Source organism: Erythrolamprus reginae, chromosome 2 (genome assembly GCF_031021105.1).
Source record: "Erythrolamprus reginae isolate rEryReg1 chromosome 2, rEryReg1.hap1, whole genome shotgun sequence".
Taxonomy (NCBI): domain Eukaryota; kingdom Metazoa; phylum Chordata; class Lepidosauria; order Squamata; family Dipsadidae; genus Erythrolamprus; species Erythrolamprus reginae.
This window is the reverse complement of record NC_091951.1, coordinates 201,268,915-201,287,551: the sequence shown is the minus strand read 5'-3', so window position 1 is coordinate 201,287,551 and position 18,637 is coordinate 201,268,915. Positions and strand designations below refer to the sequence as shown.

The 18,637-nt window shown below is 44.3% G+C and overlaps 1 protein-coding gene across 1 annotated transcript in view; it reads right to left on the bottom strand.

The window, feature by feature from the left end:
* Positions 1–1,874: 1,874 nt before the first annotated feature.
* KCND1 (potassium voltage-gated channel subfamily D member 1) overlaps positions 1,875–18,637 on the bottom strand; it is a 79,465-nt gene continuing 62,702 nt past the window's right edge. Inside the window, exons 5-6 of the mRNA XM_070736118.1 lie at positions 10,897–11,144; positions 1,875–3,440 (exon numbers count right to left, since the gene is read on the bottom strand). Coding sequence (XP_070592219.1) covers positions 3,224–3,440; positions 10,897–11,144 — 465 coding nt within the window. The 3' untranslated portion in view covers positions 1,875–3,223. The remainder of the gene's footprint in view (positions 3,441–10,896; positions 11,145–18,637) is intronic.

The following is an 18,637-nucleotide window of genomic DNA, read 5'->3' as shown; positions in this document are numbered from 1 at the left end:
TGCAGACTGCCCTTTGCATATAGTAAAATCTAGGAATACTGTATTGCTATCAGTTTCATGAGGATAGAGAACTTTTGTTCAATTTAACCCTGAAGCAGTTGGACACCAGGTACTATATTCTACATTTAGGGTGGTTATAAGTGAAATTTTCATTGTGCAGTTGGGCTGTTTTATTCCAATTAAAAATAATAATAATAATAATAATAATAATAATAATAATAATAATAATAATAATATACACCACACATTATGTCAGTACAACACAGCAAACGAGATCACTATGCTGGATTTCGTATTTCATCACCAGTCGGGCGCTTCCCAAGAACCTAGGACTGCGTGATGTAGCGGCGAATTATGTTTGCCGATCCCAGTAAAGCAGCCTTTTGCAATTGACAGATGGAGATTTTGTCAATTCCAATGGTTTTCAAATGTCCGCTGAGATCCTTTGGTACTGCGCCCAGCGTGCCAAGTACCACTGGGACCACTTTCACTGGCTTATGCCAGAGTCGTTGCAGCTCGATTTTTAGATCTTCGTATTTCACTAATTTCTCTAGCTGCTTCTCCTCAATTCTGCTGCCTCCTGGGATTGCGATATCGATGATCCATACTTTCTTTTTCTCCACAATCAGGATGTCTGGTGTGTTATGCTTCAGAATTCGGTCAGTCTGAAGTCGGAAGTCCCACAGTAGTTTCGCTTGCTCATTTTCGACCACTTTTTCAACCACACCTTATTATTATTATTATTATTATTATTATTATTATTATTATTATTTAGATTTGTATGCCGCCCCTCTCCGTAGACCACCTGATAGCACCATTAATGGGGGGAAAAAACCAACCAAGAGATTTCAGGCAAATGAACAAATGAACAAATTATATTGTGTTCCTGACCTGTTTGCATGGCCTTTATATTTAAAAACTGCAGTTGAATTTCTAGTTCCCTTAAGAGAGAAAAAAGAATAAAAGACATAATATTTTCCTTTGATATCATTCAGATCCCAGTACATTTTTGATCAGCATTAAAGTTCACGGAAGAAAACTGACAGCATTTCTTTTAACTTTCCGACATATGGAGATATTGCTTTACTTGTGGTGTGAGAAACTCTGGTGCATGAATGAACAGCAGCCCTGAGAAACAAACAGAGAGGAAGAAAGGCCAGAATATGCCTTATGTGGGTCTGTCTGAGGATACTAACTTTCAGCACCCCGCCATTTGTCAACTACTTGCCATTGTACAAGCTGAATTTAGGAATTTGACCTGAATGCATTTTCATTGCATTCATATTCACTAATCTATTGCTGCTTTGCAGGCCTCCAATCGAGCAGGTGGGTTTTTTTTTGTAATTTGGCATCACCGATTCCAATAATTTTTAGCATGGCCAAATTTCATGCTGGCTGAGGAATTGCGTGAAACAGCCCAATATACTGTATGTGGAGGGCAGCAAATTGTGGAAGACTCTATGACATTCCCTAAGTCGTGTCTTAATTCAGTGTTTCCCAACCTTGGCAACTTGAAGATATTTGGACTTCAACTCCCAGAATTCCCCAGCCAGCATTCGCTGGCTGAGGGATTCTGGGAGTTGAAGTCCAAATATCTCCAAGTTGCCAAGGTTGGGAAACACTGTTTAACTGACTGGCGATTTTCAGCTGTCTCCTAATAGGTTATTGATATTCTAGATAGAGAATATCCAGGAGAGAGAATCCAACATAATTAGCAAAAACAGAAAACAGTCGAGATGGACACAGAACAAAGAAGCCATTCCTGTTTGAGAGGAAATCCTTTTCTGGACACGAGAGCTGGCCAAGTTGATGCATGCTATGGGCCTTGTGGCTGGTTTGATACCTAGAACGGCATCCATTATCCCACCAAAGTGCTTTTTTTCTTTTTTCCCCACCTTCTGCCATCTTTAATTCCTTCCCCAGTTATAGTGCTTGGTTAATATCAAAATTCAGTTTTTTCTCTCCCTGCTTATTTAATAAAAAAAAAAAAGGTCTGTAGGAGATGGAGAGCCACATAGGCCACTGTATCCTGCTCTGCAGAGTTGGATCAGCTCTTCTTCACAGCATATCTTCTATCAGGGTGGCAAGATGAGATGGGAACCCAGCTGTGCATGCATGTGACCGTTTGCAGCTGTGGACTTGGGATCTCACTCTTGGAGGTATAATACACATGCACAGTCTTTATGCTACACAATGTGGGGAGGTGAAGGCTTCTCTCGCTTTGTGTGTGTGTGTGTATGTGTGTGGTTGGGATCATAATACGTGAGAATCCCATGAGGTGTAGCATTTTGGTGCAACTGACTTCCCCCCCCTCTTTTGCTTTATAAAGTGCAGTTTCCAAGAGATGGAACAGGCTTTGGGGAAGCTTTCAGGCTCCATCCGCAGTCCAGTGATGTCTAGCCAGGAGATTGAAAGATTGTTGGAAGCTTTGTTGATTCTGTCCCTTTCCTCCACCTCCCCCTTTTTTTCATTTTCCTCCTTAAATCTTGCAAGCATCCATGGGTCATTGCTGTAATCACCCCACAGCACTTTTTCATCTATGCTGGGGACAGAATTAAAGAGGTTTTCTCTCTCTTGAGAGACCTAGACCTTGAGGATGAGGTTTTCTGAGTTTTTTGGCTTTACATTCAGCTTGTAGCTCATCTGCTCAACATTACGATTCTTCTTCCTTTCCAAAGCCGTAAGTGCCAAAGTCCTCGATTCCTTTCCTGCTCTAGAATCTAAAGCCTCCTTCAGGTCTACAGTTAAGAGAACAAAAGAACAGGAGCCTTAGCTCATCCTTGTTCACAACTTCAGAGACAAGAGGTTTGGTATTGTGAAAACTATCTAGAGGGTTAAAAAATAGCCACCCCCCATAGCTGGGGTATGTTCCTGAGCACCCCAGAGATCCATTCTAATGTGACCGAGTTTTCCCTGCATTGCTCTATTCTTCTGAAGTTGCATAGCATCTGGGATCCCCTTCGTCTCCTCTATGGCTTTGACTGCTGGGGTATGGGAGCTGGGCAGGCACCTCTTACGTAAGATCTTCCTGCGTTGGTGGGTAGCAATGTCACCCCTAAAAAGAAAGCTGATTCCCTCTGGTCTTCTCCAGGTTGCAGCCACAGGGTGGGGTGGAACACTGGTGTGGAAGAGCCCATCCCCAGATCCTAAACGAGACTCTGTTGACTAACAGGGACTCCAGTAAGAGAAAGGATCACCAACCCGACCCCACCCCAGCCTCCTCTTACAAGGAGGAGATCTTGACAGTCTCGTGAAGGAGGTATGGAGGGGAAAGGCTGGAGTTGCGTACAGGTCCACCGGGGCCTCTAGGTGATGGAGGCTGACTGTCGTCTGGAGTGTTGGCAGGAGGGGTGGGGATGCAGATTATGGCTGCTGTGAAGTCAGTGGTGTCACAGTTCAGCTTCAAGTTGTCGTGGGTTTTGGCATTCAAGTTGGAGCGACTGGAGAAGCAGAAGACAAAGGAAGGAAGAGAGAGAGAGAGAGATTATGAAAACAGAGCCTCAAACTTTGAGATTCTTTAATAATAGACCTTGGGTGGACAATCAAAGACTTTCCAGACATTGCTGAACAATAAGTCCTTGCTCTCATGGATAAATGCTGAAGAATGCAAACAAACCTAGTCATATCTGGATGCTCAGCGATGGGCTGGACCATAAAAATTCCTAACAAATATTAAAACTAAACAAAAAGGTGCATGTTGTACAAATGAAGTCTCTCCAGACAATATATTTCTGAGGCTACTGAGCAAACTAAAGTTTTTTAGTCTTCCTTATAGAGCTGTGGTTACAAAGATCTATGGTACAGCACGGATTCTCCCAAAGAGCTGGCCCCAACGTTTTAATTATTTTGAAATGTATTATGTCCATCTTCCCTAATTTGTTCCCTATCCAATCCTTGGGACAATTTCCTCAACAGTTTAGAATCCATCAGCAAATAATTTAACAGTTCCATTTAATGTATATTGGGTGATAAGCGTCCATTATATTTCAGAGATACAATCCAAAAGCAAAGCTGATTTATCTTCAGTTTGCTTGTATTCCTTCGGTCATCGCTTTTTAAAAAACAAAACAAAACAGATTTTATTAAACTCCAAAAAGAAAAAGACAAAAAATAACAAGAAAACAATAGCAGGCAAACATTAAAAATGAATATGTGATATATTTCAAATGATGCTAAACCACATGGCTTGATTTACAGGATGCAAAGACTTTAATCATATTTAGAAAGGAGGAATGGAAAAAAGAGGAGATAAATGATAGCCTTGAAAGAATGTAGCCTTGAAAGAATGTATAGATTAGCAACTGGATTCACAATGTCTGCTAAGCTATAAACAAACAAATCACTTTGTAGCTGTAAATGGCAATACATTTACAGCTACAACATTTGTTAACAACTTTGTTGGACCGGCAGCATTTTCAGGTTTGGAGACAGTTAAGATTGTAGAACAACTTGTTAAATCCTATTCTTATAGTTGTTATTGAAAAATCAATTTGATATGCAGATGATAAGAAAGGAATAAAAATTAGAGGTTTTTATTTTGCCCCAGCGCAGAGACCTGAAAACCAGGTAGCCGGCAGGAGGTGCAATTAAGGGATTGAAATTAAGGGATTGAATTCAACAAGTTTGGAGACCTGGCAGCCTAACATTTGGCTTATCATTCATATATGATGGCTTGGCTGGGCAATGGCTGATATGCCTGCAGAGAGGGCTTTGCATGCCATCTGTAGCACCATGCCATAGGTTTGCCATCACGGCTCTAGCATCTCTATCATGACCAATACAGGTGACCAAATGCTTGGGCTATAATATTTCAGACCTTGGTTTTGTATCTTTTTTGTGTTTGGGAAAGCCATTTATGTGTTTGAAACCTTTCAAAGTCTTAAGCACTCATTTCACTTCTTAAAACCTTTGAACTGGAGCACTTCCTCATCTACTTTTGGAATACAGCCTTGCTGAGGTAAGTCAGGTGTGTTAACCTACATGCCAAGTTAGGGCAATGATGAATAAGCCTCCTTTCTAATTCTAAGCTAATTTACTTTGGTGACTCTTGGTTCGGTACGATTCCTATGGTGTTGCCATTCTTCTACCAGGAGGTGGCAGAACATCCACAATGTCAAAATATAAACCAAATGTTAGGCTGCATGTCTCCAACATTGTTGGATTCAGTCCCTAAGTATTAAACCTTAATTTCAGCAAGACTCCTGTTTCTTACTCATGTCTATTTATGTGAGCCTGAGAAAGTCCCAACTTTTCATGGTCGCCTAATGCAGCGGTAGGCAAAGTTGGCTCTTCTATGACTTTGTGGATTTCAACTCCCATAATTCCTGAGCCAATTATTCTAGCTCAGGAATTCTGGGAGTTGAAGTCCACAAGTCATAGAAGAGCCAACTTTGCCTATCCTTGGCCTGATGGGACCATTTCGTGTGGCAGTTTCCCAAAATAAAATGATTGAATAATATTGGTGGACAATGGACATGGGGTGGCCCAGGGAGGAAAAGGGGGAGTTTAACTATGCTACCTTTCGCGCCAAAAATCTTAAAAACATCTTTGTTTCTTCGGTACCTATATGGATCTATCGGTAAAGTAAAATCTTGGTAAAATAATGACCCAGGAGTTTCTTTTACTGAATATTCCTGATTGCATATTTCTACCTGATGGCAATCATTAAATGTTGTACCTCATGATTCTTGACAAATTTATTTATTTATTAGATTTGTATGCCGCCCCTCTCCGAAGACTCGGGGTGGCTCACAACAGCAATAAAAACAATATGACAGTGGAACAAATCTAATATTAAAAACATATAAAACCCTATCATTATTTAAAAACCAAACAGCAACATTCATACCAAACATAAAGCAAAGTATAAAAAAGCCTGGGGGGAAAGTGTCTCAACTCCCCCATGCCTGGTGGTATAAGTGAGTCTTAAGTAGTTTACGAAAGACAGGAAGGGTGGGGGCAGTTCTAATCTCCGGGGGGAGTTGGTTCCAGAGGGCCGGGGCCGCCACAGAGAAGGCTCTTCCCCTGGGGCCTGCCAATGGCATTGTTTAGTCGACAGGACCCAGAGAAGGCCAACTCTGTGGGACCTTATCGGTCGCTGGGATTCGTGCGGTAGCAGGCGGTTCCGGAGGTACTCTGGTCCAATGCCATGTATCTTTACTTTATGTACATTGAGAGCATAGGCACCAAAGACAAATTCCTTGTATGTCCTATCACACCTGGCCAATAAAGAATTATATTCTGTTCTATTCTGTTCTGTTCTATTCTGTATGCCAATGGGAAAGTTGACATTTTATTCTTGGTTCGCTACTATTCCTCTGGTGTGGGTACTCTTCTATCGTACCAGGAGATGGCAGAAGATCCATAATTTCAAAAAGCTGCAAGAAATATGAGTCTTGCTGAAATTAAGGAATTGAATTCAACAATTTTGGAGACCTGGCAGCCTAACATTTGGCTTATCATTCATATATTAAATTCATCTCAGTCACCTTCTTGAGTTGCTGACCGTCTCTCCTACTGATCTGTCCCTTGGGTACTGTTGCTTCCATATTTCAGACCCCAGGAAGGTTTCCTTGGTCTCCTGCGTCCTCCGGTTTTTACATATCTGCCTGTTTTTCCTCCAGCTCTTAGGCTGCTAGTATCTTTACACCCAGACAGCCTCCATTTTACTGGCTGCTGGGTGTCCATTCTTCTGCCTATCTTTGCCCATTGCAGTATATAAAAGTTGGTTTCTTCCATTTCCTACGCGGTACTTCAAAAATTATTTCATGGCTAATTCTTTCTCCTTTGAATGTCCAGTTGCATCAGAGCAGCTGAGTCAATTACTGCAAGGAGGGAGGAGATATCATATTTATAGCAGTCAATCTGCAGATACTTAACTCATCCTTTTGACTGACAAGCTCTTCATTCTGATGGGAGATTCAACAGAAATAGCACAAACGGAGCCTAGAGCAGTAATCAAAAGGCATCTAGTTCCGACACAAAACAACCATGACTGAATGCTTCTCCCCAGCGAATACTGCTTCTGCCTCTTCCAGATGCTGATGGTATGCCTGCTTTCCTGCCATAAGTCCTTTTCTCTTGCTGAATGGGTGCCAATAAGCAGTCAGCTATTTTCCCTATCGTTTCCTGCAGATAATGGATGTGGCTTTTACGTTTCTTCCCTAAACTTCTTTTTTCTGTTGCTCGCATTGTCCAGCCCCCTTTCCAGCCTTTCCTTTCCAGTCAAATCCATCTATCAGTTTAGCTTTTCCCACCACCCTTATTGAAACAGGCACCATTTGTTAAAATTGTGTCCATGGAATGTTTGGTGTCTCCTTTAGTCAAACATTTTTATTTTTCCTTTTGGTGATGTAATCAACGAAAGTACCATCCTATCCCCTCATTAGTTAATGCAACTCATGAATCTTCCCAGGGAAATGGAAACAGTTATGTGGAGTGATGGAAAGCCTCTCTCCAATCGTTTTGATCTCATCTTTCATCAGTTATAGACAGATCACTGCTCTAATGTCGACCAAACAATGTCGTTTGGCGGGCCCCAGGGGAAGAGCCTTCTCTGTGGCAGCCCCGGCCCTCTGGAATCAACTCCCCCCGGAGATTAGAACTGCCCCCACACTCCTTATCTTTTGTAAATTACTCAAGACCCATCTATACCACCAGGCATGGGGGAGTTGAGACAACTTTCCCCCAGGCTTTTTTATATTTATGTTTGGGTATGTATATGTTGTTTGCTTTTTAAAATAGGGTTTTATGTGCTTTTTAATATTAGATTTGTTTTCGCTGGAATATTGTTTTTATCATTGTTGTGAGCCGCCCCGAGTCTTCGGAGAGGGGCGGCATACAAACCTAATAAATTGAATTGAATTGAATTGAATTTCCAAAAATGCGCTTTGGGTACCATTCTTATCATTCCCATCCAGACCCACATATCTGATACCAGACTAAGAAAACCTGCTATGTATGTTATATCTTCAAGCAAGAAAAGCTTCAACAGGTCACGTGTATAAAGGAGAAAGGAGCTTTCACAGTAAAGACAAGCTCCAGCTTGGTTGGGAATGAGCTATGGTTTGCTTAACCACGCTTTTCCCAAATAAGCCAACATTTGCAGAGGTTCACAGAACAAATTAAACCATTATGATTTTGACACTGCAGTGACAGGAGTCATACAATATATGGAGTCATACTGCCACATGAATCCCAGCGACCGGTTAGGTCCCACAGAGTTGGCCTTCTCCAGGTCCCATCAACTAGACAATGTCGTTTGGCGGGACCTAGGGGAAGAGCCTTCTCTGTGGAGGCCCCGGCCCTCTGAAATCAGCTCCTCTTGGATATTTGTACTGCCTCCACCCTCCTCACTTTTTATAGGAGTTTTAAGACTCATTTATGTCATCAGGCTTGGGCCGATTAGATCTTAGCTCCTGCCCAACAAATGATTGTATGATTGCTGTAAGAATGGGCATGATTGATTTTTAAATACAATTAGGGATTTTAGATAGCCATGTAATTTTAAATTTAATCGGATTACTTTTATTTTAATTTACTGTTTTCATATGTAAGCTGCCCAGAGGCTTCAGAGAGGGGTGGCATAGAAATCCAATTTAAAAATAATAAATAAATAAATAGAAGTCTTTAGGGTCAATGAATCACAGTAGTTGGGCTCATCCAGCTTAATTAATTAAAAAAATGTATATGTCCAACACATTCTCACTGACTCCAGGAAGCTTTCAAAGATAAAAGCCTAGTACAAAAACCAATATTTCCTGGGCAACAAAAACCAGACCAGCCACTTGATGGACTTCATATCTTCTTATCTGTCTTCAGGGCCTTGTAAAATAGTGGGAGAGTGGGAGCCAATCATATCTCTGCAGGGAGGGAGCCACTACAAAGAAGGCCCTTTTTCTGGATTCCACTAAATGGCCCTCTTAGGAGAGGGGATTCCATAGCATTCCCTGCTTCTCCACTCTGGTGGGAAGTAATATAGTGTGTTTTGTGAGTACATCCATGTGAGTCAAAGATTCATACCAACAAGCTACATGCAGCACCTCTTTATGGTCCTAGAGGAGCCTAATAGCACAATAAAACCAGAAAGAAAAAACTCATTTTCAGCAGTGCCTCTCATTGCCCTGAAATAATTCCCTCTTTGGCCCTTAAGGTAGCCCTGGTGTTATCACCCATGCCCCCTCCACAGCCCCCAGAAGTCCATTTAAATAAAATAAGCGAGGGCCTAACTACAAACTCTACAAGCCCTATGGTTTTAGCATGTTCCCTGTGGTCTCCTATCCATGTATGAACCAGGTCAGATCAACTTTGATTCTGGGGAATTAGCCAAGGTCAGCTACTTGCTGATAACTGCAGTTAATCACTATCAAATAAGTGCCACAAAAAGCAGCAGTTTTTTATAATGGAATAAGGGAAAACTCACTTCTGTACCGCTTAACACCACGGGGTGTGCTTTTGAGCATTGATGCATATTATTGCTGCCATAACATTGATGTAACCCCTGTTACAATATTTCTAGATTACAAGGCTCTGAATTGTAAAGAGTTCTAAAGGAAAATTTTAAATTTTAATATGTTACGAACCACAAGAGGGGAGTTAATATTGATGGGCAGCTTATGAATAATATAATCAATCAATCAATAGAACTGCATGGCATAGATCTCATATGTATTAAGCAACCGGGGGACGCAGCTGAGGTGTTAAGTCAAGGAAGACCAAGGGTGCCCTCCAGGTGTTTAGGATTTCGTTCCCATCAGCCACCAGCAATAAGGGGAACGAAGGCTCAGCAGTTAAAGAGGTTCACAGCCCGTGTTTGAGACTGGGTGACCTCCCTTTACTTGCTTGAGACTGGGTGAGCTCCCTTTATTTATGAGCCTTGGTGGCACAGTGGTTAGAGTGCAGTATTGCAAGCTGCTTCTGATGACTGATGACTATAGTTCACAAGTTCAAATCTCCCCAGGCTCAAGGTTGACTTATATATCCCGTATATCAATCTAAAAAAACCACCGTGTGAATCTGATACAGTTGGCACTTGCCCTTCAAGCAGGAAACTTCTGGGGATTGGATTAAATTAAATTAAACTAAATTCAATTAAATTGATTTATATGCCGCCCAATCCCAAAGTAAATTCTCAATAAAGCTGAGAATGCTTGCTTAAAATGGTTTGCCACTTAACTGGGTCTTCTCTCTGCACTGAATAGCTTTGGTAAAACACATTTGAGCTGTGTCTCCCTCATCCTCACTCTCTCCTGCAGATAATGACCTATAAAGCCCTTCATGGCATCGGACCAAAACACCTTCAGAAACACCTTCTACCGCACGAATCCCAGCGGCAGATTAAGTCCCACAGAGTTGGCCTTCTCCGGGTCCCGTCGACAAAACAATGCCGTCTGGTGGGCCCCAGGGGAAGAGCCTTCTCTGTGGCAGCCCCGGCCCTCTGGAACCAACTCCCCCTGGAGATTAGAACTGCCCCCACCCTCCTTGCCTTTCGTAAGCTATTAAAGACCCACCTATGTCATCAGGCATCGGAATTGACAAAATCTCCATCTGTCAATTGCAAAAGGCCGCTTTACTGGGATCAGCAAACATAATTCGCCGCTACATCACTCAGTCCTAGGTGCTTGGGAAGAACCCGACTGGTGACGAAATACGAAATCCAGCATAGTGATCTCGTTTGCTGCGTTGTATTGACATAATAATAATAATAATAATAATAATAATAATAATAATAATAACAGTAGTAATAATAATAGTAATAGTAATAACAATAGTAATAATAATAATAATAATAGATGTAGTCAAATGGTGGGTTTTTTTTGAGCATGATAATAATGCAAGTGGAAGCAATCCCTTCTTTCTCACTGTTTGGATGTTAAAAGCTGTAGGCACACTTCCTACCTCTGGGGGGCAGCGCTCTTCTGGCTGTTCAACATATCCAGCTCTTGAGCACTGGCTCGGCTCACAGACATGGTGGAGTTGGTGAGGCGGGTGGTGCGGCGCCTGTGGCGGCGGGGGCAGCAGGAGGTGCTTAGAATCCCTTTGCTCCCTTGCTGGGAGGAGAGAGAGGTGCTGCGGCTGGTGCGGTAACCCAGAGGCTCCGTCAGAGAGAAATCGTTGTAGGAGTGTTCATCAGTAAACTCATGGCTCTGCGTATGGGTGGGTGGAGAAACGCCAGGGAGGGGAAGAGAGAAAAGAAGAAAAATAATAATAATAGAGGTTGATGCGAGTGGACCAAGCTGTTCTTACTCCCAAATGCCCCTTCTTCCACAAGTGGGCTCATATCAGATTGCTTAATTAATACTTCACCTGAGTTTCACGCTAAACCCTTTCTTCACATCATGTGTAATTTAATACAATTCTATTGTCCGGATATATAGAGCTACACAAAATACCAGAATTTATAGTGTGGCAATTTAGGAACCAGTGCAGAGAAATAACGAAGGCACTTTTGTAGAAAATAGTAGTAAACAGTTTTTACTCCTCAGTGCATTCAAAATATCTTCTGTCTTAGTCTTCTACTTACAGGAACAAACTTTGCTTAACTAAATGCAGGAAAGCTTACTTATATGAAGATACTAAACCAATCCAGGTTTCTCTCTAACTCAATAATTAACTGACACTCAAAACTGTTCCAGCCAGCCAACTAACAACAATATGAGATAAAGGAGAGACAATTGGACAGGGAAGGAAGGCACACTAGTGCACTTATGTACGCCCCTTACTGACCTCTTAGGAACCTGGAGAGGTCAATCGAGGAGAGTCTAAGGGGAAAATGTTGGGGGTTAGGGGTTGACACTACTGAGTCCGGTAATGAGTTCCATGCTTCGACAACTCGATTGATAAAGTCATATTTTTTACAGTCAAGTTTGTAGCGGTTAATATTAAGTTTGAATCTGTTGCGTGTTCTTGTGTTGTTGCGGTTGAAGCTGAAGTAGTCATTGACAGGCAGGACGTGTGATCTTGTGGGCAATACTTAGATCGTGTTTTAGGCATTGTAGTTTTAAACTTTCTAGACCCAGGATTGTTAGTCTACGTTTGTAGGGTATTCTATTTCGAGTGGAGGAGTGAAAGGCTCTTCTGGTGAAGTATCTTTGGACATTTTTGAGAGTGTTGATGTCCGAGATGTGGTATGGGTTCCATACAAATGTACTGTATTTAAGGATGGGTCTGGCAAAAGTTTTGTAGGCTCTGGTGAGTAGTGTGAGATTGCCGGAGCAGAAGCTACGTAGGATCAGGTTAACAACTCTAGAAGCCTTTTTGGCGATATTGTTGCACTTAGGTCATTTGGTTGTACATCCTGTTGAGATCTTGAAGCTCAGTTGGATGTCTTGCAGCTTTGGATTCTTGCAAAGTCAGTTGCTTTGTTGTTCCTCATGTGTTGATGGTTTTGTTTTGCTCAGAAAGCACTGTTCCTTTTTGATGAATTGGACGTAATTCACCAGCTATTATTCCAGTTTTATTAGGGGATTTTTTAAAGTTAATTTCCTATGTTTAACCTATTATTAAAATAGCGTTAGGACTAGCAGTGAGGTTAAACAGTGAGGATATTCTCAGTCTTGGGGGGGCGCCATCAACAACAGCAACAGCCAACAGTTAACAATCATTATAAAGTTGCTTTGCGTTTTATAATACTCTGGCCCAATCAGGTTGCACCTTATGACTCAGTATTCATTACTGTTTAACATGCTTCTTTTACTTTATATAGTAACATAATGGAATATCACCTAGGATTGAACTAATCTTGACATTTAGGATGGCCCCTTGACTTGCCTCCTTCTCCCCACCCTAAGCTGAAAAGCCTCAAATATTGTAACTTTTCTTCATAAGGAACTTGCTCCAGCAATTTTTAATAATTTGGATTACTTTGTTTTTGCATTCTCAGCTCAATAGTCTTCCGAGAAATACTGACCACAACTTAAAAAGAGATAGAGAGAGAGAGACTATGAATAGGATATTAAGAATTGTGACACCATTAATTTGTATTAAGGCATAATGGATTCTAGCACTTTTATTACCAATTCCGTTCCCGATGACTAAAAATATAGTTTCTGCCTTTTCTTCCTGTGCTGAACTGACATTTTTTATTGAAATAGTAATAAAACGCTAAGATCCCCTTCTTGGGTCAGTTACTGCAAATTCAGCCACGAACAGCTTTTTATGAAAAAAGGGTGATAGGAGGGCACCCAATACCCACCGCTTGCCTTATTTCACAGCGTCTCTGTTACCTTATTACCATTTCCCCAAGCCTGAGGAGAAATTCATTGCTGCCTCTTCCTGTTTTAAACTACCGAACTCTAGTAAATGAATGCTGCTGCAAAATGTAATCATTGCTCATTTCTAATTCATTAGTTGTCAATTAGAGCAGAAAAATATAGAACATACATTTGTAAACCTGTAGAATCACTTCAGACTGTCCTATCAAATCTAAGCAGTCATATTCCAGTCAAGATGAGCAAGGTTAAGACAGTGATGAAATTCAGCTGAGGTAAATAAAACCAAGGCGAAAGTCCTTCTGCACCAGTGCAAATGAAAGCAGGACCTTGGACAGCTCCATGTGAATGCTAGTTGATGGTCGCTTACAGTTTACATGGACGTTATACAGTGATCCCTCGATTTTCGCGATCTCGATCTTCGCGAAACGCTATATCGCGATTTTTCAAAAAATAATAAATTAAAAATACGTGCACGGTTTTTTTTCTACACCACGGTTTTTCCCGCCCGATGACGTCACACGTCATCACCAAACTGACGTCTGCCATTGCTGGTTGGCCGAAATCTCGGCCAATCAGCTTTGTTTGCTCAGCGTGCTTTGAAACTTTTGGAACTGTTGGAACTGTTGGAACTTGTTAAGACTTGTTGGAAGATGGCTCCTAAACGTTGCACGCGGAGTGGAGGCGGCGACGCTAAAAAGAGCAGGAAGATGCTGACAATTCAGGAGAAAATTGATCTTTTGGACATGCTGAAAGCGGGACGTTCTAATGTAGATGTTGGTCGGCATTATGGGATCAACGAATCGACTGTGCGATACATTAGGAAAGACGAAAAGAAGATAAGGCAAACTTCTCAGATAATGTTCAACAAGGCTGCAAAAAGAATGGTGATGCCTAGAAACAAACGCCTTATGAAGATGGAAGCTGCTTTGTCCGTGTGGGTACAAGACTGCCGCAAAAAGAGCATTGCTTTGGATACGAACACTATACGAACCAAGGCGCAGCAACTGTACAACCGTCTTGGAAACACAGAAGGAGGCGATGCAGATGAGGGAAACCCAGGTGAGGGCTGGGGTTTTTTATTCTGTCATTATTTAAGTGCTTTTTAAGGAAGGAGGGAGAGAAGGGAGGGAAGGAGGGAAGGAAGGAGGGAAGGAAGAAAGGAGGGAGGGAAGGAAGGAGGGAAGGAGGGAGGGAAGGAAGGAGGGAAGGAAGGAGGGAAGGAAGGAGGGAGGGAAGGAGGGAAGGAAGGAGGGAAGGAAGGAGGGAAGGAGGGAGGGAAGGAAGGAGGGAAGGAAGGAGGGAAGGAAGGAGGGAAGGAAGGAGGGAGGGAAGGTGGGAAGGAAGGAGGGAAGGAAGGAGGGAGGGAAGGAGGGAGGGAAGGAGGGAGGGAAGGAAGGAGGGAAGGAAGGAGGGAAGGAAGGAGGGAGGGAAGGAGGGAAGGAAGGAGGGAGGGAAGGAGGGAAGGAAGGAGGCGATGCAGATGAGGGAAACCCAGGTGAGGGCTGGGGGTTTTTATTCTGTCATTATTTAAGTGATTTTTAAGGAAGGAGGGAAGGAAGGAGGGAGGGAAGGAGGGAGGGAAGGAAGGAGGGAAGGAAGGAAGGAGGGAAGGAAGGAGGGAGGGAAGGAGGGAAGGAAGGAAGGAGGCGATGCAGATGAGGGAAACCCAGGTGAGGGCTGGGGGTTTTTATTCTGTCATTATTTAAGTGCTTTTTAAGGAAGGAGGGAAGGAAGGAGGGAGGGAAGGAGGGAGGGAAGGAAGAAGGGAGGGAAGGAGGGAGGGAAGGAAGGAGGGAAGGAAGGAGGGAAGGAAGGAGGGAAGGAAGGAGGGAGGGAGGGAAGGAGGGAGGGAAGGAAGGAGGGAAGGAGGGAGGGAGGGAAGGAGGGAGGGAAGGAGGGAAGGAAGGAGGGAGGGAAGGAAGGAGGGAAGGAAGGAGGGAAGGAAGGAGGGAGGGAAGGAGGGAGGGAAGGAGGGAGGAAGGAGGGAGGGAAGGAGGGAGGGAAGGAAGGAGGGAAGGAGGGAGGGAAGGAAGGAGGGAAGGAAGGAGGGAAGGAAGGAGGCGATGCAGATGAGGGAAACACAGGTGAGGCTGGGGTTTTTTATTCTGTCATTATTTAAGTGATTTTTAAGGAAGGAGGGAAGGAAGGAGGGAGGGAAGGAGGGAGGGAAGGAAGGAGGGAAGGAAGGAGGGAAGGAAGGAGGGAGGGAAGGAGGGAAGGAAGGAGGCGATGCAGATGAGGGAAACCCAGGTGAGGGCTGGGGTTTTTTATTCTGTCATTATTTAAGTGATTTTTAATTAAGGAGGGAAGGAAGGAGGGAGGGAAGGAGGGAGGGAAGGAAGGAGGGAAGGAAGGAAGGAGGGAAGGAAGGAGGGAGGGAAGGAGGGAAGGAAGGAGGCGATGCAGATGAGGGAAACTCAGGGGAGGGCTGGGGTTTTTTATTCTGTCATTATTTAAGTGCTTTTTAAGGAAGGAGGGAAGGAGGGAGGGAGGGAAGGAGGGAGGGAAGGAAGAAGGGAGGGAAGGAGGGAGGGAAGGAGGGAGGGAAGGAAGGAGGGAAGGAAGGAGGGAAGGAAGGAGGGAGGGAGGGAAGGAGGGAGGGAAGGAAGGAGGGAAGGAGGGAGGGAGGGAAGGAGGGAGGGAAGGAAGGAGGGAGGAAGGAAGGAGGGAAGGAAGGAGGGAAGGAAGGAGGGAAGGAAGGAGGGAAGGAAGGAGGGAAGGAAGGAGGGAGGGAAGGAGGGAGGGAAGGAGGGAGGGAAGGAAGGAGGGAGGGAAGGAGGGAGGGAAGGAGGGAGGGAAGGAGGGAGGGAAGGAGGGAGGGAAGGAGGGAGGGAAGGAAGGAGGGAAGGAAGGAGGGAAGGAAGGTGGGAGGGAAGGAGGGAGGGAGGGAAGGAGGGAAGGAAGGAAGGAGGCGATGCAGATGAGGGAAACACAGGTGAGGGCTGGGGTTTTTTATTCTGTCATTATTTAAGTGATTTTTAAGGAAGGAGGGAAGGAAGGAGGGAGGGAAGGAGGGAGGGAAGGAAGGAGGGAAGGAAGGAGGGAAGGAAGGAGGGAGGGAAGGAGGGAAGGAAGGAGGCGATGCAGATGAGGGAAACCCAGGTGAGGGCTGGGGTTTTTTATTCTGTCATTATTTAAGTGCTTTTTAAGGAAGGAGGGAGGGAAGGAAGGACTGTATGCTTTCATTCAAGTCACTTCTCTCTCCCTTTCCTGTCATTCTCTGTAGATGAAGGTGCTGGTGACTCTGAAGACACCCAGCCATCAACATCTTCTGCTTCTTCACCCCCAGCCACATTCACAGCAAGCAAAGGGTGGTTTGACAAATTTCAAAGGCGCTATGGCCTGAAGATGCAAGATGAAGCCAAAGCCCCTGGCTTTAAGGCCATGAAAGATCGGGTGACTTTGATCATGTGTGGGAATGCAGCAGGCTTTTTGATGAAGCCAGGGCTAATTTATAAGTCACGAAATCCAAGAGCCCTCAAGAACAGAAATAAGAATGCATTGCCAGTGTACTGGATGCATAATCCTAAAGCATGGATTACAAAACCCCTCACGCGGGACTGGTTTCATCAGTGCTTCATCCCACAGGTGCAGGTTTATTTGGCTGGCAAAGGACTCAATTTCAAAGTGCTTCTCCTAATGGACAATGCTGGAGGCCGTGATAACCTGGCATATGAACATGATGGGGTGCAAGTCGAATTCTTGCCACCAAACACCACATCGCTTATCCAGCTGATGGATCAAGGTGTTATCCGTGCATTTAAGGCACTGTACACGCGCAATTCTCTTGGAAGCATCGTGAAAGCAATGGATGCTGATGAAAACTTCACATTGAAGGCCTACTGGCGTCAGTACACAATTGCATCTTGTCTGAAGAACATTCAGAATGCCATAATGGATATGAAGTCACAGACAATGAATGCCTGCTGGAGGAAATTGTGGCCAGAAGTGGTGCATGATTACAAGGGATTTGCTCCCGAAGACATTCAAGATGCTGCAGTCCAGAACTCTGTGAAGCTGGCACAGGCACTGGGTGGAGAAGGCTTCATTGACATGACACCAGAGGAAGTCAATGGTTTGCTTGATGAGCATGGCCTACCGCTGACAGACAAAGATCTGGAGGAGCTGACCAGGTCAGCGAGTGAAGAAGAGGAGGAAGCGGAAGCTGAAGAAGCTGAGGAAGAAGAAGATGTTGGCCTAACGCTTGAGCGGCTTGCAGAACTGAACAGAGCTGCTGCAAATGTACAACGCATGGTGGAACTTTGGGATCCCAACATGACTCGCTCTATACAATTTAAGGCCTCCCTTGACAACACCTTTGCACCATACAGAGCCATGTTAGCCCAGAAAAAGAAACTGCGCCAACAACTGCCCATAACTATGTTTGTCACAAAAACCAAGAGGTCTGTCACACCATCACCTGCAGCGTCCATTGTAGACATGGTGATAGAAGAAGATCCCGAGTTATCCTAGTTATGCTAACCCCCCCCCAAAAAATGAAAATATGTAAATAAATATTGTTATTATTTCTATCAGGATGACTAAGTGTGTTATTCAATGTGTACAGTACAGGTACAGGTAGAGGTACAGTACAGTAATTAAGGGGATGGGGAAAATGGTAATTTGTGGGTTGAAAGTGTTGGGACTGAGTGGCATACAGAAGAATGAATGAATGACTGAGTGAATGAAATTCAAACACAGGTGAGGGCTGGGGTTTTTTATTCTGTCATTGTTTAAGTGCTTTTTACGAAAGGAAGGAAGGAGGGAAGGAGGGAAGGAAGGAGGGAAGGAAGGAGAGAAGGGAAGGAAGGAGGGAAGGAAGGAAGGAGGGAGGGAAGGAGAGAAGGGAAGGAAGGAGGGAAGGAAGGAGGGAGGGAAGGAGAGAAGGGAAGGAAGGAAGGAGGGAAGGAGGGAGGGAAGGAGAGAATGGAAAGAAGGAGGGAAGGAAGGAAGGAAGGAGGGAAGGACGGAGGGAAGGAGAGAAGGGAAGGAAGGAGGGAAGGAAGGAAGGAGGGAGGGAAGGAGAGAAGGGAAGGAAGGAGGGAAGGAAGGAGGGAAGGAGGGAGGGAAGGAAGGAGGGAGGGAGGGAAGGAGGGAGGGAAGGAGAGAAGGGAAGGAAGGAGGGAAGGAAGGAAGGAAGGAGGGAAGGAGGGAGGGAAGGAAGGAAGGAGGGAAGGAAGGAGGGGGGGAAGGAAGGAGGGAGGGAAGGAGGGAGGGAAGGAAGGAAGGAGGCGGGCATTCTAAAAGCCGAGAAGCCGTTGCCACAAGCGCTGCTGAAGGAGGACTCGTGCCCCAAGAAAGCCGGTGAGAGGGGCGAATCGGGAGGGCGGGGGGGTAGCGGCGAGGAGCCCGGAGGCGCTGGGGGGGGTGGCCGGCATGAAAAACAACCATTGCCAGCCTCCGAACTTTCGTCGCTCCACCATCTG